Source organism: Anolis sagrei, chromosome 2 (assembly GCF_037176765.1).
Source record: "Anolis sagrei isolate rAnoSag1 chromosome 2, rAnoSag1.mat, whole genome shotgun sequence".
In the NCBI taxonomy this organism is placed as follows: domain Eukaryota; kingdom Metazoa; phylum Chordata; class Lepidosauria; order Squamata; family Dactyloidae; genus Anolis; species Anolis sagrei.
In genome coordinates this window covers 198,411,099-198,435,116 of record NC_090022.1, presented here as the reverse complement: position 1 = coordinate 198,435,116, position 24,018 = coordinate 198,411,099, and the positions used below count along the sequence as shown (strand labels likewise).

The 24,018-nt window shown below is 42.4% G+C and overlaps 1 protein-coding gene across 1 annotated transcript in view; it reads right to left on the bottom strand.

Annotated features, from left to right (window-relative positions):
• CLSTN3 (calsyntenin 3) overlaps positions 1-24,018 on the bottom strand; it is a 42,440-nt gene that overhangs the window by 8,181 nt on the left and 10,241 nt on the right. The window contains exons 2-13 of the mRNA XM_060762578.2: positions 21,817-21,939; positions 16,292-16,487; positions 13,472-13,680; positions 11,657-11,806; positions 8,840-9,025; positions 7,024-7,293; positions 6,423-6,535; positions 6,123-6,285; positions 3,670-3,726; positions 2,955-3,112; positions 2,580-2,728; positions 1-39 (exon numbers count right to left, since the gene is read on the bottom strand). The exon at positions 1-39 is cut by the window's left edge and continues 188 nt beyond it. Coding sequence (XP_060618561.2) covers positions 1-39; positions 2,580-2,728; positions 2,955-3,112; positions 3,670-3,726; positions 6,123-6,285; positions 6,423-6,535; positions 7,024-7,293; positions 8,840-9,025; positions 11,657-11,806; positions 13,472-13,680; positions 16,292-16,487; positions 21,817-21,939 — 1,813 coding nt within the window. The remainder of the gene's footprint in view (positions 40-2,579; positions 2,729-2,954; positions 3,113-3,669; positions 3,727-6,122; positions 6,286-6,422; positions 6,536-7,023; positions 7,294-8,839; positions 9,026-11,656; positions 11,807-13,471; positions 13,681-16,291; positions 16,488-21,816; positions 21,940-24,018) is intronic.

The following is a 24,018-nucleotide window of genomic DNA, read 5'->3' as shown; positions in this document are numbered from 1 at the left end:
ACATCTGGGATGGAGACACAGGACTCCTCACTGAAGCATCTAGTGGGAGAAAGAATCAGTCTGGATTTTGTCGAAAACCAGTCTCCCATTCATAAATCAAAGAAACTTTTCTTTAAGGCATAGTAAAGGTAACGATTTCCCCTTGGCATTAAGTCTAGTTGTGTCCAACTCTGGGGGGTGGTGCTCATGTCAATTTTTAAGCCGAAGAGCCAGCGTTGTCCGTAGAGGCCTCCAAGGTCATGTGGCTGGCATGACTACATGGAGCACTGTTACCTTCTCACCAAGGCCATACCCTATTGATCAACTCACATTAGCATGTTTTCAAACCACGGCCCCTCCTTTAAGGCATACAGCATTATTATTATTATGTTTATGTTGATGTTTATGATGTTTATTTATGTCCCGCTTTTAACATACGGAGACTCAAAGTAGACCTGCTTATTATATGAGATTGTTGAATATGGTTTCATTTACATACAAAGAGCCTTGAGTATCATAGAATCATATAATATCATATCATAGAATAGCTCTGGAAAACCTAGAAAATGCCTAGAGAAGTGTTTTCAATCCAGCTACCATCAGAAGCTTCATCAGAAATTTACAATTGATTTATGCTGGCAACATCGAGAGAAAACATATCTTGGTATTTTCTAAGTCCTCCAGAGTGATTCTATGGGATGCCTCAACCAGACACCCAAAACAGCGTTTATTCAGGTAAGAATAATAGGGTTTCGGATTATGTGAAAATTGTATTACGTAAACGATCCTGGGAAGGATCCCTCACATAATATGTGTGTTTACTCTATGTGTTTAAAGAAATCTTGATATTCCATCCCTTTCCAGCGTTCACCACTACCTAATAAAGAGAATTTACAAAGTAAAAATGGAAAATAGCAATTCATATTAAGAATAAAAAATGAGATGTGTAAAAACAAGAGCATATTGTAGAAAAATATTTTGCTAGTTAGATTTGACAGGTGGATGGTAACATCCTAATATTTTCATATTTTCATTCAAACAGTATGCAATTTATGTATTTTAATATTTATTCTATACAGCACTATTACCGGAATATTTTCCTATAAACTGCATCTTATATACACACATGTGTGTGTGTGTGTGTATATATATGATTTTAAAAATGACAATAACAGAACTTCTATTCTGTTTTCACACTGTTGAGTTGAGCGTCAATGTTTTTACCAGTTTTAACATATTTTCCACAAAATAAACTTCTCAAAATAAATAAAGATGGGTGTTACCTCCCCCTGGACCCAACCGCTTGATATGTTATTTCCAAAACATAATTGTTTTCACTGCAGGTTTGCTCCCTTGCTCTCCAGCAAACACATATTCTATTAATTTATTCCATATAGTCCAAAATAATTTAATTTCCAAATCCCTTTTTTAGTCTTAATACCACATGTCAATTTATCATTTACTTGCCACCCCCTGCCATGCGTTGCTGTGGGCCAGTCTGTGTATATGAGTTTTGTGTGTGTATATATATGCATATATGTGGGTGTATATATTTGTGTATATGTGTATATATGTGTGTTTGTGTATATATGGGGTTTAGCGCATGAGTTGTAATGTATTTGGGGTGGTGGTGGTTTCAGTACCTTCCACTGTGTTTTTCCATGTTTTTATGAGTGATGGTCACTCATTTGTCCATTAGGTGTCTTCTGGCCAAATTTCATGTCATTTCATACAGTGGTTTTTTTATTTATATTAATCCCACAAATGAACATTACATTTTTATTTATATAGATTCCATACTTTGTACCAAGTTTCTAACTGAAAATCATGCTTTTCGTTCCAAATTTTAGCTATTATCAGCCTTGCTGTTGTTAGTAAATTGGAGATTAGCTCCTTTGTTTCTTGTGGTATTTTAATATTATCATATATCGACAGTAAAGATATTTCTGGTGTGCATCTTCAATTCTAAGATGCACTCCCCGCCTCCATATAAACAACTCTAAAAATAGGTGTATCTTAGAATCATGGGTGTGATATATATAGATGGGGGGAGCTTTTTTCGTGTTGGTGTGCATCTTACAATCGAAGGCATCTTAGTCCCCTTCTACACTGCCATATAAAATCCAGATTATTCAATTTGAACTGGATTATATAGCAGTGTGGACTCAAAGCAGGTAATATGGGTTTTATATGACAGTGTAGCAGGGGCTTTAGACCAGGAGAAATACAGTAAATGGTTTACAAACACACTTCTCTAAACCACCTTGTTCACTGGTGGTACTGGACAAAGAAAATCCTGATAATGTGTATAGCCTCCAAACTAGGCATGGGCAAACTTCAGCCCTCCAGGTTGAAGTCCAAAACACCTGGATGGCCGTAGTTTTCACATACCTACTGCAGACCCTAAAGCAGTGGTTCTCAACCTGGGGTCCCCAGATGTTTTTGGCCTACAACTCCCAGAAATCCCAGCCAGTTTGCCAGCTGTTAGGATTTCTGGGAATTGAAGATCAAAAACATCTGGGGACCCCAGGTTGAGAACCACTGCCCTAAAGTGAAGTAACATGCAGAGTTCTTAAACAACTGAAAGTGTTGTTACTTACTTGACTGTAGTGGTTAGCTTGAGGGGTCGGACTCCAGGAGTAGCAAAACGCAGAGAGTTCATGTAGGCGACATGCTGGATTGCATGGTTGAAGGTTTCAACATCGTCACCCTCCAAGGTAAGAAGAGACTGAGAGGGGTTAACATGAACCTGTGGTGAAGGAAGGAAAATGGTTCTGAGGTTGGCCATTTGGCAAAGATCCAGGCTAGTGGTCAAGAGACATACAGGAGGAGACAAGGAGGTTTTGCTGTAGGCAAGAGCAGGCACAGTCTGGGAAGCCAAGCCAATGTGCTAGCAGAAGGGAGGGAGGTAGGGAGAGAGGAAGGAAGGAAGGGAAGAGGTTCATGCCACCGGAAGAAGGCAGGGAAGGGTGTACCTTCATCCCTTTGCCGAGGCTGTCAAAGTCGCTGTAGTCCAGCCCCTCGCGACAGGCATAGAGACATTCAATCACCTCCCGGCTCTCAAGGCTGCCAGGACGTGCAGTGAAGCCAGCCAGGTAACCGTGGAAGTAGTGGTGAATCAGCAGAGGGTCTCCTAAGGGGGATACAGGAGGAGGGATGGTGTGAGAGACAGATGAAAAGAAAGGAAGGGAGGGGGGCACTGAACAAAGACAGCAAAATAATGAGAAATGGAAGGAGAGACTGAGAAAGTTGGAAGGGGAGGGAAAAAGTCTTTGATGCACAGCCAGCAGAAAGACAGAGCGACCAGAGCAAAGAAGGTGGAGGCTGGGAGTATGTGTGCAGACCTTGTTCGCTCTTTGTAGTTCCAGAGCAGAACAAATTCCCCAAAAGTTAGTCTGGGAGAAAGACACAATGAAAGGCAAATGGTGGAGAAATCTCAGAAGGAAACATGTTCTCTTTCCTTATTGACCTCTTTTTCTCATCGGCCAGCTTTGATGCATTCTGCCCCAGATTCGAGTCCTCTTACAAACCACAGAGATTAAACCACCATTGTGCTCAGAAGAAGCGTCTGTCCAAGTTGTCAAGGTGCCAAGACCTTTTTCCCAGGAGTGAGGGAAAGGAAATGGTCCAGAGAGTATGGGAAATGTCATGCGTGAAGAGGCATGCTTGGTGACACCGAAGGCACTGTACCTTGCCCCACATCTGTGGCATTCTCATTCACTTTTATTTTCTCTTTGTTTTTGTCTTCTGCAAAAGAAAATACATTTCAGAGCATTGAACGAGAGTCTCTCACTGAAAACTGCCTGGGAACCAAGGAAAATAGCACTCCTGAGATTTTCCAACCACCAGGTTCCCTGCCTTGCATACAATTCACTGGAAGAGCAAGCAGCCAAAAAGTCCAAGTTCAAAGATTTCTGTTGCCATTTGAAAACAAAGTGATGTCCCAGATGTGAGAAAAAAGGCAAGAAAAACTTCCCAGTCCTTAATTTCCAAGGTGGAAATCTGAAGACCATTTTTACTAAGGCAACCAAAACAGTGGCCATTCCACTGGCACAATGGGTTAAACCCTTGTGCCAACTGAACTGCTGACCTGAAGGTCGGCGGTTCGAATCCATGAGATGGGGTGAGCTTCTGTATGTCAGTCCAGCTTCCCATGCAGGGACATGAGATAAGCCTCTCACAGGATGGTCACAGATCTGGGCATCCCCTGGGCAATGTCCTTGCAGACAGCCAATTCTCTCACAACAGAAGTGACTTGCAGTTTCTCAAGTTACTTCTGACATGAAAAAAGTGACCATTCCAATAATCTTACATCTAGAATACACTAAGATGTGGATGGAAACACATTTTTTCTGGAAATAACAGAATCTGTGTCACATAATACTAAAGGACACTGTGTGCTCGTGTCACACTAAAGTCATCCTTCCACATTTGCAGTTTTGATTTTGGTGGATTGATTATTCACAGATTTGATTAAAATGTTCTTTCTAGCAATCTCTAGTTCCTGCAGTGGGAATCTAGTCATGCTGAAGGACATCGAGATTTCCAGAGAGAAAACATCTTTTGAAATCCCTAGATCCTCCACTGCAATTCTATGGTTAGCTTCCAATGGACTTCAACCACAAAGCCATGCCGGAAGATCTCAAATTTCCTAAAGTAATGTTCTCTCAGGTTTTAAAAAAATAGCTATTTCTTTATTCACAGTTTTTACTTTCACAGAAAGGGACAGAGTTTCATCTATGCTGACGATTGTGCCATCACCACTCAAGCAGGGAGTTTTGAACAGAAGCTCTCCGAAGCTTTAGGTGCTCTTATTGCCTATTACAGGGGAAACCAACTGATTCCTAATCCATCTAAAATGCAGGCACATGCTTTTCATTTTAAGAACAGACAAGCATCTCAAGCTCTGAGGATTACCTGGGAAGGAATCCCACTGGAGCATTGCAGCACACCCAAATACCTGGGAGTCACTCTGGGCATGATCTGACTTACAAGAAGCACTGCTTGACTATCAAGCAAAAAGTGGGTACTAGAAATAATATCATACGAAAGCTGACTAGCATAAACAAACACAGTGAAGACATCTGCCCTTGCGTTTTGCTACTCGACTGAATATGCATGCCCAGAATGGAATACATCTCATCACATTAAAACAGTAGATGTGGCTCTTAATGAGACATGACACATTATCATGGGAGGTCTATGCCCTACACCACTGGAAAAATTATATTGTTTAGCCAGCATTGCACCACCTGGCATCAGTTGGGAAGTAGCAGCCAGTGATAAAGGACCAAGGCAGTGACATCTCCAGCCCATCCTCTATTTGAATATCAGCCAGCAAACTAACACCTTAATAGCTTCCTAAAATCTACAGGGATACTCACAGGAACACTTAAGCAAGTGACAGTACAAAAGTGGCAGGCTAAAACCTTGAATCTCAATCAGTGGCTGGTACCAGATGAGAAACTCTGTCCTCGGCACACAGAAGGCTGGACGACTTGGAAGGAGCCGAACAGACTGTGCTCTGGCACCACGAGATGCAGAGCCAACCTTAAGAAATGGGGCCACAAAGTGGAGTCCACAAACATGTGAGTGTGGAGGAGAAGAGCAAACCACAGACTACTTATTACAATGCAGTCTGAACCCCACCACATGCACAATGGAGGACCTTCACACAACGACACCAGAGACACTCCAAGTGGCCAGTTTCTGGTCGAAGGAAATTTAATATAATGCCAAGTTTTTATAACCGCAGTCCCAATTCACTTCAGACACGATAAATAACATAACTTTCACAGAGAGTCCTGTGCCCCTAGCCTCCGTGAATGTGGAGGGCTGAGTATATAATAATGTAACAGCTTTTATATATTAACAGTTAGCTAATTTACAAACATGAGCTCTTCATGTGGGTAATAACATTTAGGTTTGACTCAATACTGCACAGATTTCAGTATATATTTCTCTAAAATAGGTCAAGTATTTTTAGCTGGAAACTTTTAAAGTGTTTTCTGAAAAATCTTACATTTTCCTGCTCCTTTTAAATATGAAGAAATCTCGCATGTCTGCCTTTTTAAATAGTCAAGGGCTTTAAACCACCAGTTCCCGTTCTCCCTTTCTGTCTGTAAGCCACAGGGAGTACTTACCAGCCCAGCAGGCTCCGATCATGAGGGAAGATTCACGCCGTGGGGAGTGGATGAGCCCATTGTCATGGATCAGTGCTGGGTCATAGGAGACACCATCCACATAAAGAGTAACAGTGGGGAATTCCAGGTTAAGGGCATAATGGTGCCACTCATCATCACAGACCTGCACCCAGAGAAAAAGGACAGACCAGTATATACACATGGTATGTGTCTGTGCATGTGTGTATAAACAAACAAACAAAAAGATATGGAGGGAGGTGGGTCAAAAAGAAAAGAATAAATAAGGCATCTCTTCCTCACCTGCTCCAGTTTCCAGAGGAATTTGACAGGCCTAGCACTCTCCAGCAACGGCCAGTAGAGAAAAGCTATGCGGCATCCATGCACAGCCAGAGAATAATGGGAGTAGCCATCCTCTGCAGATGAATACAGAAGGGACATCTGACAATCACCAACAACAGCAGCAGAATTCCAATCAATCTGCCCTAACTGATCTGAGATGATTTACATGCTCTTTTGTACGCCAGTGTGCCCTCTTTACCAAGGATAGTCTCGGCAGGGATCACAGTTCGATGAGAATCACCTTTGCATAGAAAAAAAACCAATGCTATTATTGCCGAGAGCCCCATTGTTCCTCTCAATCTCTGTCATTTGTCTGAAGACAAAGGAAAAAGCCTTCCCACCTGCCATCATTCAGAAACAGACAAAAAAGCAGCATGTCCAGGTGCACCTGAAATCTAAGCAGTAGGCAAGTGATGAGAAACAAAGCAGGAAGTGTGGCACACACAGATCTATCCTAAAGCCCACTGCCATCTTCCTGCAACTGCTGCCCAAAAGAACTATCTCGTTCCAACTAATAGTAGGGCTAGTAGCTCTTGTTTCAGATAAAGAGGAGCATCCTCACCGCTCTGCATGGTGCTGCAGATCACTGTCTCCTCCTCCCTCTTGCTCTTGCTTGGTGCCACGCCATGTTTCATCCACAGAGACAAAGTAAAATGGTCACTCAGTCCTTCGAGAGCACCAGTTCCACTGCCAATGGGCACCTGGGTGGCCTGGCTGCCATTGAACCAGTAGATGAGACTGCTATCCTGGCTGTAATGGACCGAGAGACGTGCCGTCCAGTTAGCCATGGGGCTAGGGACAGGCAGAAGGTCAATCTCACCTGTGGCAGCACCTGTGGACAACCAGAGAGGATAATAAGAAAATCCATTAGGTGAAAAGTGCTAGCAAGAAAGCCAGGTCCAACCTGGAAAATCCATTTTGATTACTCCAAAAATTTTCTTGAACAATCAAATTGGAAATGAAAAATATGAAAGCAGTGCATCCATACAGTGCACTTATGTGGCTCCCATTCACTTCAGTAGAATTTGTCAGAAATATTAAAAATTAACTAGATGTTTTTAGTTTAAAAAAACGTGAGTCAAGCACTGAATGGGTTACATGGATGCAATGTCTCAGCAAAAAACTTCCATTCAATATAAATAGGTGTGCTTGTAGCTTAGTACGCCTCAGTGTTAGTTGCCCTCTGTATGAGAGAAGCCTCAGTGTGAGATAAACCTCAGTGTTAGTAGGCCTCAGTGTGAGGTAGGCCTCAGAGTTAGTAGGCCTCAGTGTATGAGAGGCCTGATGTGAGAAGGCTTTGGTGAGAGAAGCCCCAGGTTGAAGGCCTCGTGTGTAAAGCTCCAGTGTGAAGGCTGCTGTGCGTAAAAAGCTACTGTGTGAAGCTTCTGTGTAAGTTCGGTGTGAGAGGATGTTCAGTTAGAGGCCTCAGTATGAGAAGGCTCCAGTGTCCTCAGTGTTAGTAGGCCTCAGAGTTAGTAGGCCACAGTGTATCAGAGATCTGGTGTGAGAAGGTTTCAGTGAGAGAAGCCCCAGGTTGAAGGCCTCGTGTGTAAAGCTCCAGTGTGAAGGCTGATGTGTGTAAAAAAACTACTGTGTGAAACACCTCTGTACATTCAGTGTGAGAAGAAGCTCAGTGAGAGTGAAGCTGTTTGTCTACATGAGAAAGTAGCCCAGTGTGGAAGCAAAGAAGGAAGCATAAAGAACTTTCTTTGTATTGTGGAAACCTTGTTCTTGTAAATAGTGCAACCATATTATTTTGCTATAAAGAAAAGCCTCCTAAGGAAGATATAACATTGGTCTGTGTGTTTTTGTTCTTTTTATCACTTTTGGCTATTGGTGCTGGGTCATGCTGCTACTAATAAGCTACTCTGCAGTACATTTGTAAGGAGGGTATTTTGTTAATAAGCCCACTCATCCAACAGATCTTGCACAGGAGAGCATCTCAGTAGATTGTGCTCAGTAGTCAGATCACGGGCCAACAGTCAATATACTTTTAGTACAGCATAAATACACACCTCCTTAGTTATGCCATAGATCCCATACTTGCACATCCAATTGTACAACAGTCCTTGAACTCAGTTATTCCACAATAACCAACCAGTTCCCAAACCACCGACTCACAAAGGAGTGAGAGGGCTCTTTGTGCCTCCTTCTGGTGCAACCAGCAGCACTGGGATCGCAGTGATGCAATCTTACAATTGTGTGGTACTCCAATTGGATTCTGGTCTCCATGTCAATTACTCTATTACCCAGGAAGTAAATGTTCACATGAATTGGCCATGGATGTCTTCGGAAGGATGTCTCCATCCACTTGTAACACAACCACTTGCTCCTTCTCTCCTCCTCCTAGCATAGCTTGGGGTTAAGATGATACGTACCACAGAGTTTGCGCAGAGACTTCTCAGAATAATTGTCACGGTCACAGCCTTTGGCCACGTGGTTTGTTTGCAGTTCCACAGTTGCTTGGATGTTCCAGAGGGGCTCATCACATGTCTCCAGGTGAATACTGGGGAAAAGAGCAAGGCTGCCTGTCCCTGGGGTGTACTCAATCCTCTTATTCCAACCTGTTGCAAGTTTTTAAAACAAGAAAATGATATTAGGCCAGGGTACTCACTTGGCACACCTTCCAGAGGTCAAATTAACTGCTTGCCACTGCTTCTGACAGGATTAGTTGCTGGTGGTATAATTAATTATGTTCTTATGTCTGATTGGTTTATACACTTATGTGTTAAGGAGTTTATTGAGTGCTTCATATTTGTTAGCCAACATCCTTGTGGTTGGGAGGTGGAGACGGAATATTTTCCACAACATAAAAACAGTGTCCACTCTACTTCAGTAGATCTTATTATACTGTTGGTCTGAAGGAGGCAAAGGGGAGGCTATAAGCATGGGGCAGATGCCCTTTGAGGATTCCTGATTACTACCACAGAGATCCTCCTGACTCTCCTGGCCCTTTTCAATGCTTTGAATGCAATTTTCCTCCTTTTTGGCAGGAATTTGGACTGGAAGACCCATGCGGTCTCTTCCAACTTTATGATTCTATGATTCTAATTGCTGCCACATTCCAGGATGTTGGAAATAGCAACCTCCTTCAAACCTCCACTACTTATTTGTTATGTATATAATTCAGATTGCTTACGGTATTGTATGTGTGTGTGTTGGTATGCAATTCTCCTTAACTCTATGTTGTGAAAGGGACTGCAGACCATGTGATCAGATCTGGGATTGTTCAGGACTCAGACTCCATTTTACAAACAGTATGTTTTCAGACACCAGTAGAAACAGTACAGTTTAGAAATCAGTAGAAACAATATGCTTTTAGAAGTCAGTAGAAACTAAAAGCTTTAGAGAACAGAGACGCTATTAGACTCTCAGAACAGAGAGATGCTTTTGACTTTGGACTGATTATAAGAACGATGTCCTGGGTTACCTATACAGAGAAACAACTTCAAATTCTATCTGTAACTGGTCTGATAAGCAATTGTACCTGTATGCTGAATACATGTAGTTTGTGAGTAAACCAGCTTTTAAAGAAGTCTGCTTATGTTTGGTCTCTTGAGAGCGTTATTTAAACTAGTATGTTTTGAGGGAGAGTAGATGTTTTTTGGACAACTGAAATAACGCTTCTGAAACTCTGATATCTATCTGTCTGTCTATCTATCTGTCTATCTGTCTATCTATCTTTGTGCATTGGCATATCTTTGTCCCTAACAGTTCAAAGAGATATCTATGTATATCAGTTTAACAGCTGAGAAACCTAGTTGCCTTGCATGAATACTAGTGGAGATTTACCACTAAGGAGAAGGTTGACTCAAGCGAGTTTTTAACTCTTCTCAGGGAGATTCCTGATTTTCCCAAATGGTGGTGAATGCCATTTTCCAGAAGGTTATGGAGATTTCCATTTCCCAAAAGGTTATGGCATCATTTTTCCAAAGCAGGCAGCCCCACCATCAAGCATCTGATGAACTCAAACACTTCACTTCTACGATTTGATGCAATAATCAGATCTGAAGTCTTTCGAAATTTAATAGCAGAAAAGTGTTACTCAGTACTACAACTTAAGGAATATTATAAAAAAATAATATGAAGAATTCTCCCTCTCTTCTCCTAAGCATAAGGACTTGTTGCAGATAGAGTATGTTCAGAATGGGAAAGCCCCCACAGGCTTTGAGAAGGCACATCAGTCATATCTTTCCTATGTGCTTTTTAATACTCTATTTTATGGGTATCACAGCACACTCAGAAACATATTAAATGCACATGTATCTGACCTGAGCCAACCCAGATAGAGGTGCAGAGAATATTAAGCTCAACACCTGGATCCAACATCTATGCACCTCATCTCTGGTAACCTGGCTGCATTTTTGGTTGTGCTTATAAGGTTGTGTTTGTGGGTGAGCCTAGTAGAATCACAGCCATCTAAAGTAACCCATAGCAAAACAACAGTTGTTCACTGCCCACCCATCTGTATGGCAACAGTCACTCTAAAGAACAAGTGGGTTGAAAACATGAGCTTCTCCCACTGAATCACATGTAGTCTGAAGTGGGGAGTGGGTGGGAGAGGAGAAATAGCTATTATTTACTTTATACATTTGCTGCATTTGTAGGCTGCCTTTTTCCTAAAGAAGGATCAAAGCTGGATTCCAAATATTCACAATATTTTTTACAATATTCATAATAAAAAACAAACTAATTAAAACCACCACATACAGTAATGATGCGATGTATGGAAATAATGATTATAATGAATTGTTGTAGGTTTTTTCGGGCTATGTGGCATGTTCTAGAGGCATTCTCTCCTCTCCTCTCCTAGACCATAACCATATAGCCTGAAAAAACCTACAACAACCCAGTGATTCCAGCCATTAAAGTATTCGACAATACAATGATTACAATAATGATAACAGAAACACAAAGTGTTTCTCTTGGGACTTCCTCACACAATTGGGCCGAAAGTGGGGGAAAGCAGCAGACAATGTGGGACATTGGAGGGAACCATCCTACTCTGTTCCTTCCCATTGAGTTCCATGTTCTGCTATCCCACGTTCTTTCCCCCTTCAGGTCCATCTTTATTTTTATTTATATAGATTATTATTAATAATAATTTTTAAACGCAATCAAAGGATTCAGAGAATGGTTATGGAAAGTCAAGTGAGGAGGGGGAAGGAAATATACCTGTAAAAAGGCCTTCCTACCTTGCCAACTGGGTTTACAAGTGGGCTTCACCTGAATCTCCACCTCTGCATCATCGGAGGCCCGTTTCTTGCCACAGTCATAGGCCGTCACAGTAAACCTATAGAGGCGGTCGCTGCTGTACTGCAGTTTCTCTGTATTCTCAATGTTCCCTGGCCAAAAACAATAAATGTAGGTTACAAGGCTGAAGAACATCACAGCAAACCAGGAAAGTATTAATTGTACATGATGGGAGTATTAATTGTACATGATGGGAGACCACATGAAAAAGAGAGAGGAGGAAAGAAAGCAAAAAGGAACTTAATAAAAATAATTCTGTACGCTCATAGTATCATAAGTACCTTTTCTTTTCAAAAGAAGGAAGGAAGTTGTGTGTGGATATGAATGTGGAAAGGGTGAAAACAGAGAGAGAGAGAGAGAGAGAGAGAGAGAGAGATAAGGGGCACATGCTGCTAATAATTTCAGTAATAACCCAAGCAACAGAGTCAACTTGTTTCCATCCTTTTGAGACACTCTGCACTATATGTGGAAGCAGTCAGGCTTCTGGTACACACATTGTAGGTACATATTTATTATTTGAACAGTCAAGAGAAAACTCTGTCCATGATATGTTTAGGGAATTCAGATCTGCCCTTCCCAGTTTTATGTTTTTTGCAAGAAACAGCAAAAGAGCACAACACTGCACAGTCTAAAAAACAAGACAGAGAACCTATAACTACTGAAGAAAGGAAATAATGTGAAGGGCCGGGGGGGGGGGGGGGTGTTCTTCTTGAGTTGATATATTGCAGCTGTTGAACTGCTGACCTGAAGGTTGGCATTTCCAATCTGCAGGATGGGGTGAGCGCCCAATGTTAGCCCTAGCTCATGCCAACCTAGCAGTTTGAAAACATGCAAATGTGAGTAGAACAATAGGTACTACTTTGGCGGGAAAAGGCAAAAAAGACACTCCAAGCGGTCATGCCAGCCACACAGCCAGGAGATGTCTATGGACAATGCAGGCTCCTCGGTTTGGAAATGGAGAAGAGCACCTCTCCTAGAGCTGGATATGAGCACTGCCTCCAGAGCCGGAAATGAAAGGAGAAGCCTTTACCTTTGTCTGTGTATTTGTGTCTCATTGTATTGCATTGTAACAAGGCACTGAATGTTTGCCTGTGTCTGTTTATATGCTGTGATCCACTCTGAGTCCCTTCGGGGAGAAGGGTGGAATATAAGTTGATTATTATTATTACTATTATTATTATCATCATCATCATCAACATCATCAACATCAACATCTTCCATAGAGTCCAGTAGATCCTTCCTTTACTGAACTGAACCCTGAAGTATGTAAGGAAACATTCACACACAACAAAGTCACGACATTTGCTACTCATCCACCGGAAAAATCAGCATGCTGGAAATAATGTGAACAAACCTTCTTTTAAAAAAAGGTTGTGATCAGGACCAGCAGTGTGACAGTGGGCCTAGGGACTGCTTAAACATCTTACATTCCTACCACTGTCCCACTCGGTAGAAACACTGCCAAGAGCTTTCTCAACCTGTGAAAGAAAGCTATGGGGGTCTTTGGCTGTGCTGAGTGAACAAGCGGCTTGTCAAGGAAAATTATAAATAGCCACATAGAAAAAAAAGAGTCAGCATGCACATTTTGTCCTACCCCATGCCTTGCAACTCCTCCAGTCCAAAAGCTGAATTGCAATTTGAACAAACAAACAAGAGACCATATTTTCCCGTTTCCCTTTAAAATCACAGCATCCAACTAATTCCAAAATCTATATGTTCCATAACAATATTCTCCCATTTATGTGGCATGCTCTCACCGTCATTGTCAATGAGGAAAGGGACATTGGGAGTCAGGATCTCATAGTAGCAGATCTGGCTGTACTGAGGGGAGCAGTCGCCATCAATGGCCTCCACGCGCAGGATGCGGTCATAGAGCTTTCCTTCGGTCACTGCAACATGATAAAGCTTATCCACAAAGACTGGAGCAAACTCGTTGACATCATTCACACGCACATGAACAGTGGCCCTGAACAAAAGAAAGTCAATGAAGAACTGAACCCATAAACTCTTACAATCATAGAATAATAGAGTTGGAAGAGACCTCATGGGCCATCCAGTCCAACCCTTTACCAAGAAGTAGGACAATCGCATTAAAAGCACCCCGACAGATGGCCATCAGCCTCTGTTTAAAAGCCTCCAAAGAAGGAGACTCCACCACACTCTGGGGCAGAGAGTTCCACTGCTGAACAGAAGGCAGGTCTTCTTCCTAATGTTCAGATGGAATCTCCTCTCCTGTAATTTGAAGCCATTCTTCTGCGTCCTAGTCTCCCTATGACTTCCCCCCTCATATGTATGGCCCTCATACACATGGCCCGCATCATGTCTCCTCTCAGCCTTCTCTTCTGCAGGCTAAACATGCCCAGCTCTTTAAGCCGCTCCTCATAGGGCTTGTTCTCCAGACCCTTGATCGTTTTAGTCACCCTCCTCTGGACATATACCAAAGAAGAGAGATGCCACACCATAAACTTCGCTGGTTCACTGCAAAATGGAATTTTCCCTATGCTTTTCCTTTCTAAAGTACAAGAGTGAGTAGTTACCTAGTGATCAGAGGAATGCCCTCTGCACTTGCTTGGGAGTATTCTTCCTTGTTAATGTGCTTTGTAGTTGGTAATGAAAGAGCCTGGGACTAAACCGAGGTTGTGCTTGGCACAAATTTAAATCCTGGTTGAGTCATGTTGCCTCAAAGAAATAGAACAGAGCTTTACAAAATGTGTGTTGCAACCCGTTAGTGTGCTGACTGTAGTATGTAGGTGTGTAATGCAAATATAATGGGCCTATTTGAAATAAGCAATAAATCATATATTTTTTTAAAAAACATCAATGAAACGTTTTTATGAGATACGTGTCCCCATACATTTTGGTATTACAATTTGTGTGTGTCTGTTTATCTCTTAGGAGGGACTGGTTTAACCTTCAGTTTGCTAGTAAAACTGAATTACTGTGTCACGAAATGATGCGTGTCTAAAAAGTGTGTCATCAACATGAAATGTTTGGAATGCTCTGAAGTAAAATCTCAAAGCACACAAAACCACAGTTCAAAGCAGAAATATTAGAAACACATTTTCCCAGACTCCCCAATCAATCAAGGCATACAGAAAATGCAAACATCAACAGAGGCTTAATGGGATTTTTTTTCCTTGCTAAAGGCAAAAAATGATCACTGGTCAAGACACCCAAGAAACCAATCTGATCCAAGGTGCAAAAGTATATGCTATGAGCCAGAAAAGGGGAAGTGCCTGTTTTGCATGGAGGAGATGCCAGGCTGGGTCCCTAACGTCTCTGGGCAGGACCAGAACTGCTCTAACATAAAACAGCTTCCTTGTGGTCCTATTCCCACTCCAGATGTCTCCTGTGATGGGTTGTCTTAGGCCCCTTCTACATTGCCATATAATCCAGATTATCAAAGAAAATAATCCATATTAACTGCTTTGAGCTGGATTATATGAGTCTACCATATCGAGCCCCCGGTGGTGCAATGGGTTAAACAGCTGAGCTTCTGAACTTGCAGACCAAAAGGTTGGCAGTTTGAATCCAGGGAGTGGGGTGAACTCCTGCTGTTAGCCCCAGCTTTACTGCCAACCTAGCAGTTCAAAAATATGCAAAAGTGAGTAAATCAATAGGTATCACTTTGACGAGAAGGTAACTGTACTCTGACATGACCTTGGAGGCGTCTACGGACAATGCCATCTCTTCGGCTTAGAAATAGAGATTAGCACCACCCCTCGGGGTTGGACATGACTAGACTTAATGTCAAGGGGAAACCTTTACCTTTTACACTGCCATATAATCCAGTTCAAAGTAGACAATCTAGATTTTATATGGCAGTGTAGAAGGGGCCTTAGTCAGCATCAGATTCCTCATCCTACCTATCGCCATCCAATATCAGGTTAATAATATTGACCCATCTTATAAGGTTTTTGTAAATGTTTACAAGAACAGAGGAACTGCAGTCCCATAAGCTTGTTTCCCTTGTAATAATAGTGGAGGGGAAGCTTCTGTGAAGTCTTCTCTCTCTGCCCATCAATCCTCACTGACAAACATTCTTCCCAGGTTAATTTGTCATCATATTTTCTGCAGTCATCTTTAGAAGTAAGTGAAATGAGTCTGTGAGGGAGTCTTGTAGGACGGGAAGCGCTTACATAGGAATCAGTGGGCACAGAACTGCTCAGGTCTCTCCATCTGCAACCACCACTATTTACTGTCAAGCATCCCATCACCACTGTCACATTATATCAGCAAACACAAGTTTCATACACAATTTGAGGCATCACATAATTCCATCCTACAGTTTGAGGTATTTTTAGAGCATAAGAAAATTACCTATGAATCTACACAGATCACATTAACAAAATGTATAAACAGCCAAAAGAAAACAGCATTCGACGGGCTGGATTAAAACCTAACTATGCTAAAGATTTTTAAATATCACGGGGATCTGATACTGCATATTTCCTGAATGAAGAGGTTTTTTTTTTCCTATGGGACTTAGTTCAAGACCGTGTCTCCTAAAACTTCTGAAAAGTTAAGGGGAAAGTAGCATCAGCATCACTCTGAATCTAATAAATCTTCAGACTTACTTGTGGGACTTCTTGGTGTTTGCACCATCTGGTCCTTCCCCACAGTCATAGGCCTGGATGGTGAAAGTGTGCTCCTTGTGAGCTTCGCAGTCCACTGGCTCTTTGGCCCGGATCAATCCCTCACCCGTTGCTTTGTCCAGAATCACTGCTTCAAAAGGCACCCCTGCCCCATGGATCCGGAATCCACATATTTCACCTATGTTCCCAGAAGAAGTAATTGGGAAGAGGCAGACAGGGAAACATAAAGAAAAACAATCAGGTACGGAGCAACAATTCCTCCTTTTCTGTAAATCAGATCACATCCACTCCACCCTGCCTCTCAGCAACACCTAGTTTCCTGTCACAGAAGATATCTACCTTGCAAATTCAATTTGGACCATGTCCATTAGATGACTTTGAAACATACTACAGTTGAGTCTCGCTTTGCTCATCCAAAGTTCTGTATTATCCAATGCAGTCTGCGTTCTACCCGGATCCATAGCTGTTTCAATACATTGCAAAGATTTGTGGCTAAATTCGTAAATCAGTAATTACTACATAATGTCACTGTGTATTGAACTGCTTTACTGTCAATTTGTTGTAAAAATGATGTTTTAGTTCTTCATTTGTACAATCATAACATAATTTAACATTTAATAGGTTTTTTTTCTTATTTCCTCCTTATTATCCAACAATTTTGCATATCCAACGTTCTGCCAGCCCATTTATGTTGGATAAGTGAGACTCTACTGCATAAAAAATCAATTTTTAATGGTTTCCTTTACAACACATTGCTTATTCCTCTGTTATTTTCCCTTTGCCTTTCAGTGAGTCAGGTGATCTCTAGATTTGTGTAACATTTGAAAAATTCCACTCAAACTGCCTCTAAAACGTCCCCTTAGATTAGAATAACTTTTAAAAGTATTGTAGTTCTGTCAATCAGGCAAACTCCTAGCAGTGCTTTCCACATCTTAGAAGCTGGCAGAAGACCAAGATACAATATTTCCTCCTGTAGCGGGAAGTTTTCCTGTCTCACTCATCGATATCTCTCTTCCTACTTCTATACTGCTCTATGAAGAAGTAATCTAACTTCAAACTCCAGACTGTAGGTCAAACAAGCTTAAAATATTGATGGTTTTCAAATAAACATATACCTTTGTATGGATAAATCATATTTTTGTCCTGAATTTGTGTTTACTTGAGCTTCTTTGGTGAGATTTAAGTATCTGAACCAAGGTAAAAAAAGTTTTTTTATTATTTATTCCATTAACATTTGCTGGAGTGATGCTGCACTACACTGATTCCATCGGGACATCCATGGTGTCATGCAGATCCAACCACCAGTGAGAGCAACGGATGCTGCGATTTGATTGGTGCAGAGGCGGCCCTAGGTAATTTTTAATGGTAAGCAAACAGTATTTTGGCGCCCCCCCCCCCCCCAAAACCAATCACTATCTATCTATCTATCTATCTATTAGGCCTGGGTAACAACGCAAAAAATTGTTTCTAAAATCGTTTTGTAATTGGGGTTTTTTTTTTGTTTCGATATTTAAAATAATTACAAAATTTTCAAAAAAAAAAGTTCGGTATTTACGAAATTTCGTAAATATTTACAAAACATTTTGTAAAGATGGCGCCCTTTTTTTCAATATTTTTTCAATATTTTTTCAATATTTTTTAAATTTAATTATTAATTTAGTAGAATAGGGAGGAGAAATTAAAATTATTATTAAGGAGGGAAGGCAGGCACTCACTCTGGCGGGCCCTCTAATCAAGGTGGTCAGTTGAAACATTCACACCTCGCTCCAGCAGACAAGAGTCCTTTGTCCCACCCTGGTCATTATTCCACATAAATATATAAACCCTTTTTCCTACTTCCAACAGACCTCACTAGTAGAGGATGCTTGCCATAGATGCAGGCAAAACGTCAGGAGAGAATGCCTCGCTCGCCCCTCTCGCTCGCCACTCGCTCGCCCCTCTCGCTCGCCGCTCGCTCGCCCCTCTCGCTCGCCGCTCGCTCGCCCCTCTCGCTCGCCCCTCTCGCTCGCCGCTCGCTCGCCCCTCTCGCTCGCCGCTCGCTCGCCCCTCTCACTCACCATAGATGCAGGCGAAAAGTCAGGAGAAAATGCCTCTAGGCCATGGCCATATGGCCTGAAAAAACCTACAACAACCCAATCAGGGACATCTGTAATCACCTCTCAACAAAAGATTGCTCCAGGCACTGCCAGGCCATCAAATGCTAATCAAGGTGGTCAGTTGAAACATTCACACCTCGCTCCAGCAGACAAGAGTCCTTTGTCCCACCCTGGTCATTATTCCACATAAATATAAACCCTTATAAATATAGACTTCACTACCTCTGAGGATGCTGCTTGCCATAGATGCAGGCAAAACGTCAGGAGAGAATGCCTCGCTCGCCCCTCTCGCTCGCCATAGATGCAGGCGAAAAGTCAGGAGAAAATGCCTCTAGGCCATGGCCATATGGCCTGAAAAAACCTACAACAACCCAATCAGGGACATCTGTAATCACCTCTCAACAAAAGATTGCTCCAGGCACTGCCAGGCCATCAAATGCTAATCAAGGTGGTCAGTTGAAACATTCACACCTCGCTCCAGCAGACAAGAGTCCTTTGTCCCACCCTGGTCATTATTCCACATAAATATAAACCCTTATAAATATAGACTTCACTACCTCTGAGGATGCTGCTTGCCATAGATGCAGGCAAAACGTCAGGAGAGAATGCCTCGCTCGCCCCTCTCGCTCGCCATAGATGCAGGCGAAAAGTCAGGAGAAAATGCCTCTAGGCCATGGCCATATGGCCTGAAAAAACCTACAACAACCCAATCAGGGACATCTGTAATCACCTCTCAACAAAAGATTGCTCCAGGCACTGCCAGGCCATCAAATGCTAATCAAGGTGGTCAGTTGAAACATTCACACCTCGCTCCAGCAGACAAGAGTCCTTTGTCCCACCCTGGTCATTATTCCACATAAATATAAACCCTTATAAATATAGACTTCACTACCTCTGAGGATGCTGCTTGCCATAGATGCAGGCAAAACGTCAGGAGAGAATGCCTCGCTCGCCCCTCTCGCTCGCCATAGATGCAGGCGAAAAGTCAGGAGAAAATGCCTCTAGGCCATGGCCATATGGCCTGAAAAAACCTACAACAACCCAATCAGGGACATCTGTAATCACCTCTCAACAAAAGATTCCTCCAGGCACTGCCAGGCCATCAAATGCTAATCAAGGTGGTCAGTTGAAACATTCACACCTCGCTCCAGCAGACAAGAGTCCTTTGTCCCACCCTGGTCATTATTCCACATAAATATAAACCCTTATAAATATAGACTTCACTACCTCTGAGGATGCTGCTTGCCATAGATGCAGGCAAAACGTCAGGAGAGAATGCCTCGCTCACCCCTCGCCCAAAATCTGGCTACCAGTACCCTCTAAAATAACCCTCTAAAATCAGAACAATAAATAAAGAGCAACACTAAAAAAAGGGGGGGGGGAATTCCTGACATGAAGCAATCAGGGCCAGTTAACCGCTCCCAACAAAGGATTCCTGGGCAGCAACTAGCTCGGCTTCGAAGCTGCAAGGCCATTAAATACTCATCAAGATGACCAATTGCAACATTCACACTTACCTCAAGCAGACATGAGTTCTTTTTCCCACCCTGGACATTCCACAGATATACAAACCCCACTTGCCTAGTTACAAACAGACCTCACAGCCTCTTGAGGATGCCTGCCATAGATGTGGGTGAAACATCAGGTGAGAATGCTTCACCAAGCACCAAAGAGCATTCTGAACTCCACCAATAATAGAACTGAACCAAACTTGGCATACAGGACTTTCATGACTAACAGAAAATACTGGAGAGGGGGGTTGGGAAAAATAGACCCTGACATTTGGGAATTGCAGTTTACCAAGCACCAAAGAACATTCTGAGCTCCACCAACAATAGAATTGAACCAAGCTTGGCATATAGGACTTCCATTACCAAATACTAGAGGGGTTTGGGGGAGGCATGTACAGAAGATGACATTTGCAGTACCTTTTGACCAGGCCTCCTTGCTGCCCTGAGAGGGGTCCAGGCTCAGCTGCAGGGAAGGAAAGGGAAAGCGAAAGAAAGAGCCTGGCTGGCTGGCTGGCTGGCTGCCTCCCTCCTGGCAGCAGCACGTGGAGGGAGGGAGGGAGGACTTCCCTCTCGCCTAGTGGGCGGGGCCTGCGCTTCTCCATTAGAAGAAGGCTGTGGAGGGCGCATGGGGCCTGCAGGAGGAGGCGTGGCCTAAGGACAGAACAGCGCCCCCTGGCAAAAAAAGTATTCCGCCACCGCTTACTTCGAGTAATGGACGGGCCGCCCCTGGATTGGTGGCTTCCCTGAGCTGTGCTCCACTCGGCCTTCCCTCCCACTGCCAAGTATCGACCTAGAGAAGTTGGTGCAGCAGAACTGCTCTACCATCTCTGCCATTTCCAGTTACTGTGCCATGACCTCACCACTAGCTAGGCATAGCCCAAAGTTGCTTCAAGTCACGTATACCTTATAGATTGACGGTACTGGGAAATTTTACCAACCAGCCCCCTTTTGACCCTCAACTTAGTACTGAAACTAGGCTGAGCTTGGATTGGGGCTGCTGACTTCTTTGCTGACACTCATCTTTTGACTCTGTTCCTCTTGGGCTTTAATGGGAACTTTTGGTTTTATTTTGTTTTCAGATTTTTAACATTTATTTATTTTGTGAAGACATCTCTTAATTTTCTTGCTGGCTCGTGGTTATCACTGATGACTGAGCTTAGCGAAATATACTATTTCATTGATGAGTCTCCACAATAATTGTAATAGGTTTTAAATGGTTTTAATGCTCAATACTTATTTATATCTTATTCCTGGACGTTATCATGCTTTGTGTGATTTTTGTCTTGTATTATATGTTTGTGTCTCATTGTAAGGAGGCATTTAATGTTTGCCTATGTCTGTTTATGTTTTTTTTATTTATTTAAAGCATTTATATTCCACCCTTCTCATCCCAGAGGGGACACAGGGTGGAGTACAACATACAAATGGCAAACATGCAATGCTGGGACATAAATAAATTACATGCATACATAAACATGAAAAAGATTTGTCTCAACATTAAAATCCACTGCTTAAACTTTCTCGATCAACCGCATCAAATCTAGTTAGCATGGTAAGGTTTCCTATTGCTGCTTTATATGCTGTAATCTGCTCTGAGTCCCCCCCCCCCCCCCCGCCAAACAATCATTGATATATATTTTCTGTTCGTCGTGGAAGTTCTGTGTGCCATATTTGGTTCAATTCCATCATTGGTGGAGTTCAGAATGCTCTTTGATTTTAGGTGAACTATACATCCCAGTAACTAACTACAACTTGCATATGTCAAGGTCTATTTTCCCCCAGAGCACGTCAAGAGCGCCCCTGGACAAAATCAACTATACTGCGAATGCTTACTTTGCATAATGGGTTGAGCCACCCCTGGCCACAAGTAAGGTCTCCCTGCCTTCTTTCACCCATTTACCTGCATAGCGCAATGGCGCATCCTTGTCCAAAGCAAAGAGTGGTGGGTTCAGCAGGACTGTATTGTCATTTTCCATGACGATACCTTGATACTCAGCCTCAATCCAGGGCTTGTGCTTGTTGGCTGTAAGAGTTGGGAATGGGGAAGAAGAAGGAAATAGGATGAACATCATTCAGATATGCTTACTAGTTGACAATCATAATCTTCTCTTTACACGTTACTGCTATATTGAAACCTCTATGTATTTTGCATTTTCATCAAGTTATGAAAGAGATATCACAAAAAGAAAGCATACATAAACATTATTAATCCACCCAACCATCCATCTGAGATCGCAATGATTAAGGGTGCAATCCTATTCATTTACTTGGCAGTGTATCCTGCTAAAAGCGGTATAGGACTGGGATGCACATCCAGTTTCAAACAACATGGTGTAAATTAGTTGCAAGTAAGACAGGACTTATTTCCAGTGAACTGTGATTTAGAGACAGGGTTGGCACGCTAGCCAATATGATATATTGTTCCAAGAGTCCCAATGTGCAGTTGGCAGCTATGAGCAAGGGCAATCTGCACAGACACCTGGCTTGAAAATAGCCCAAGTGAAAAGAATCTAGGAATCTTAATAGGCCACAAGCTGAACATGAACAAACAGTGAGATGTGGCAGATTTTAAAAAAAACCAATGTGATAGGAGTACAGTGTTGAGATCTGGGGAAAGCATAGCCCCACTCTATTCTGCTTTGGTCAGACCTCACCTGGAAGACTGTCTCCAGTTCAGGTACCAGATACAATTCAGGAAGGATATTGACAAGCTAGAATATATCCAGAAATGGGTGACCAAAATGATCAGAGGTTTAGAAACCAAGTCCTATGAAAAATGGTTTAGAGATCATGATATGTATAGCTTAGAGAAAAGAAGGCTGAAATCGGACATGATATTGAAATGTTTGAAAGGATGTCATGCTGAGGGGGAGCTTGTTTTCTGCTCCTATGGAGACTGTTAGTCTTATCATATGGGGCGGAAGAAACATTCTAGGGTAAAAAAAAGTTTGGGAACCACTGGAGGTGAAATCAAATAGGTCGAGGGACCAAGAAGAATGAAGAAGAACCATTCACCATCAGGTGATTCTGAGCCTGGGCTTTGCCTGATACGATTAATACAGGTGAATAGGGAGGGGGTTCCTTAAGTTTGGCCTGAGTTCTCTGCAGAAAGAATAAAATAAAATACCTAATAAACCAAATGACAGGATGATCACAAGAAGAGATACGGTAGATCTCTCACCAGCATAATGTCCCAAGTATACTTGGTTTCTTTCCAACAAGGCAGAAAGGGTGGGGAGCACAAGATGCTCCAGGAAATAATATTTCTGAATTACCACCATTGAGAATGGGATAGGGGTTGTGGTACCCCAGATCAAAAGCTGGTGAAGCCATCAGGCTGATAGTGGTCCTGACAAATGGAACAGAATGAAACCATTTTGAATCCATCAAAATGCATCTCCTGCTATGAACCATCTTGGAGGTTAAGATCTTCTGGGGGAAACCCTGCTCTTACTCCCGTCTCCGTTGCAAGTGCGGTTGGTGGGGATGAGAGACAGGGCCTTCTCAGTGGTGGCTCCTCGGCTCTGGAACTCCCTCCCCAGTGAGATTAGATCAGCGCCCTCCCTCCTGGCTTTTAGAAAGAAAACAAATAAATGGTTGTGGGCCCAAACAATGCAGTGCAATGAATAATTAGTAAATATGTACAATCATAATCGGAATGGCTACAGTGTACTATTTTTGGATCATGTGATTTTAATATTTATACTCGAATGTTTTTAATGCTTTGCTTTAATATTTAAAAGTTGTTTATGTCTTATGTTTAATGGTTTTAATTATTTTAATTTATAATTATATGTAAGTGTTTAGTCATTACAATTTCTTTCTTTCTATATGTATATGGCACTGGATTTTTGCCATTAATATGTTGTAAACCCCCCTGAGTCCTGCCCCCCCCCCCGGGGGTGAGAAAGGCAGTATATAAATATATTGGTAGTAAATAAATAAAACCGGGACTGTGGTGCAGCTGGCTGGGAGCCAGCTGCATTAAGATCACTACTGACCGAAACATCAGCCCGGGTCGGAGTGAGCTTCCGACCAATTTTGTGTAGCTTTCTGTCAACCTTTGCAGCCCAAAAGACAGTTGCATCTGTCAAATAGGAAA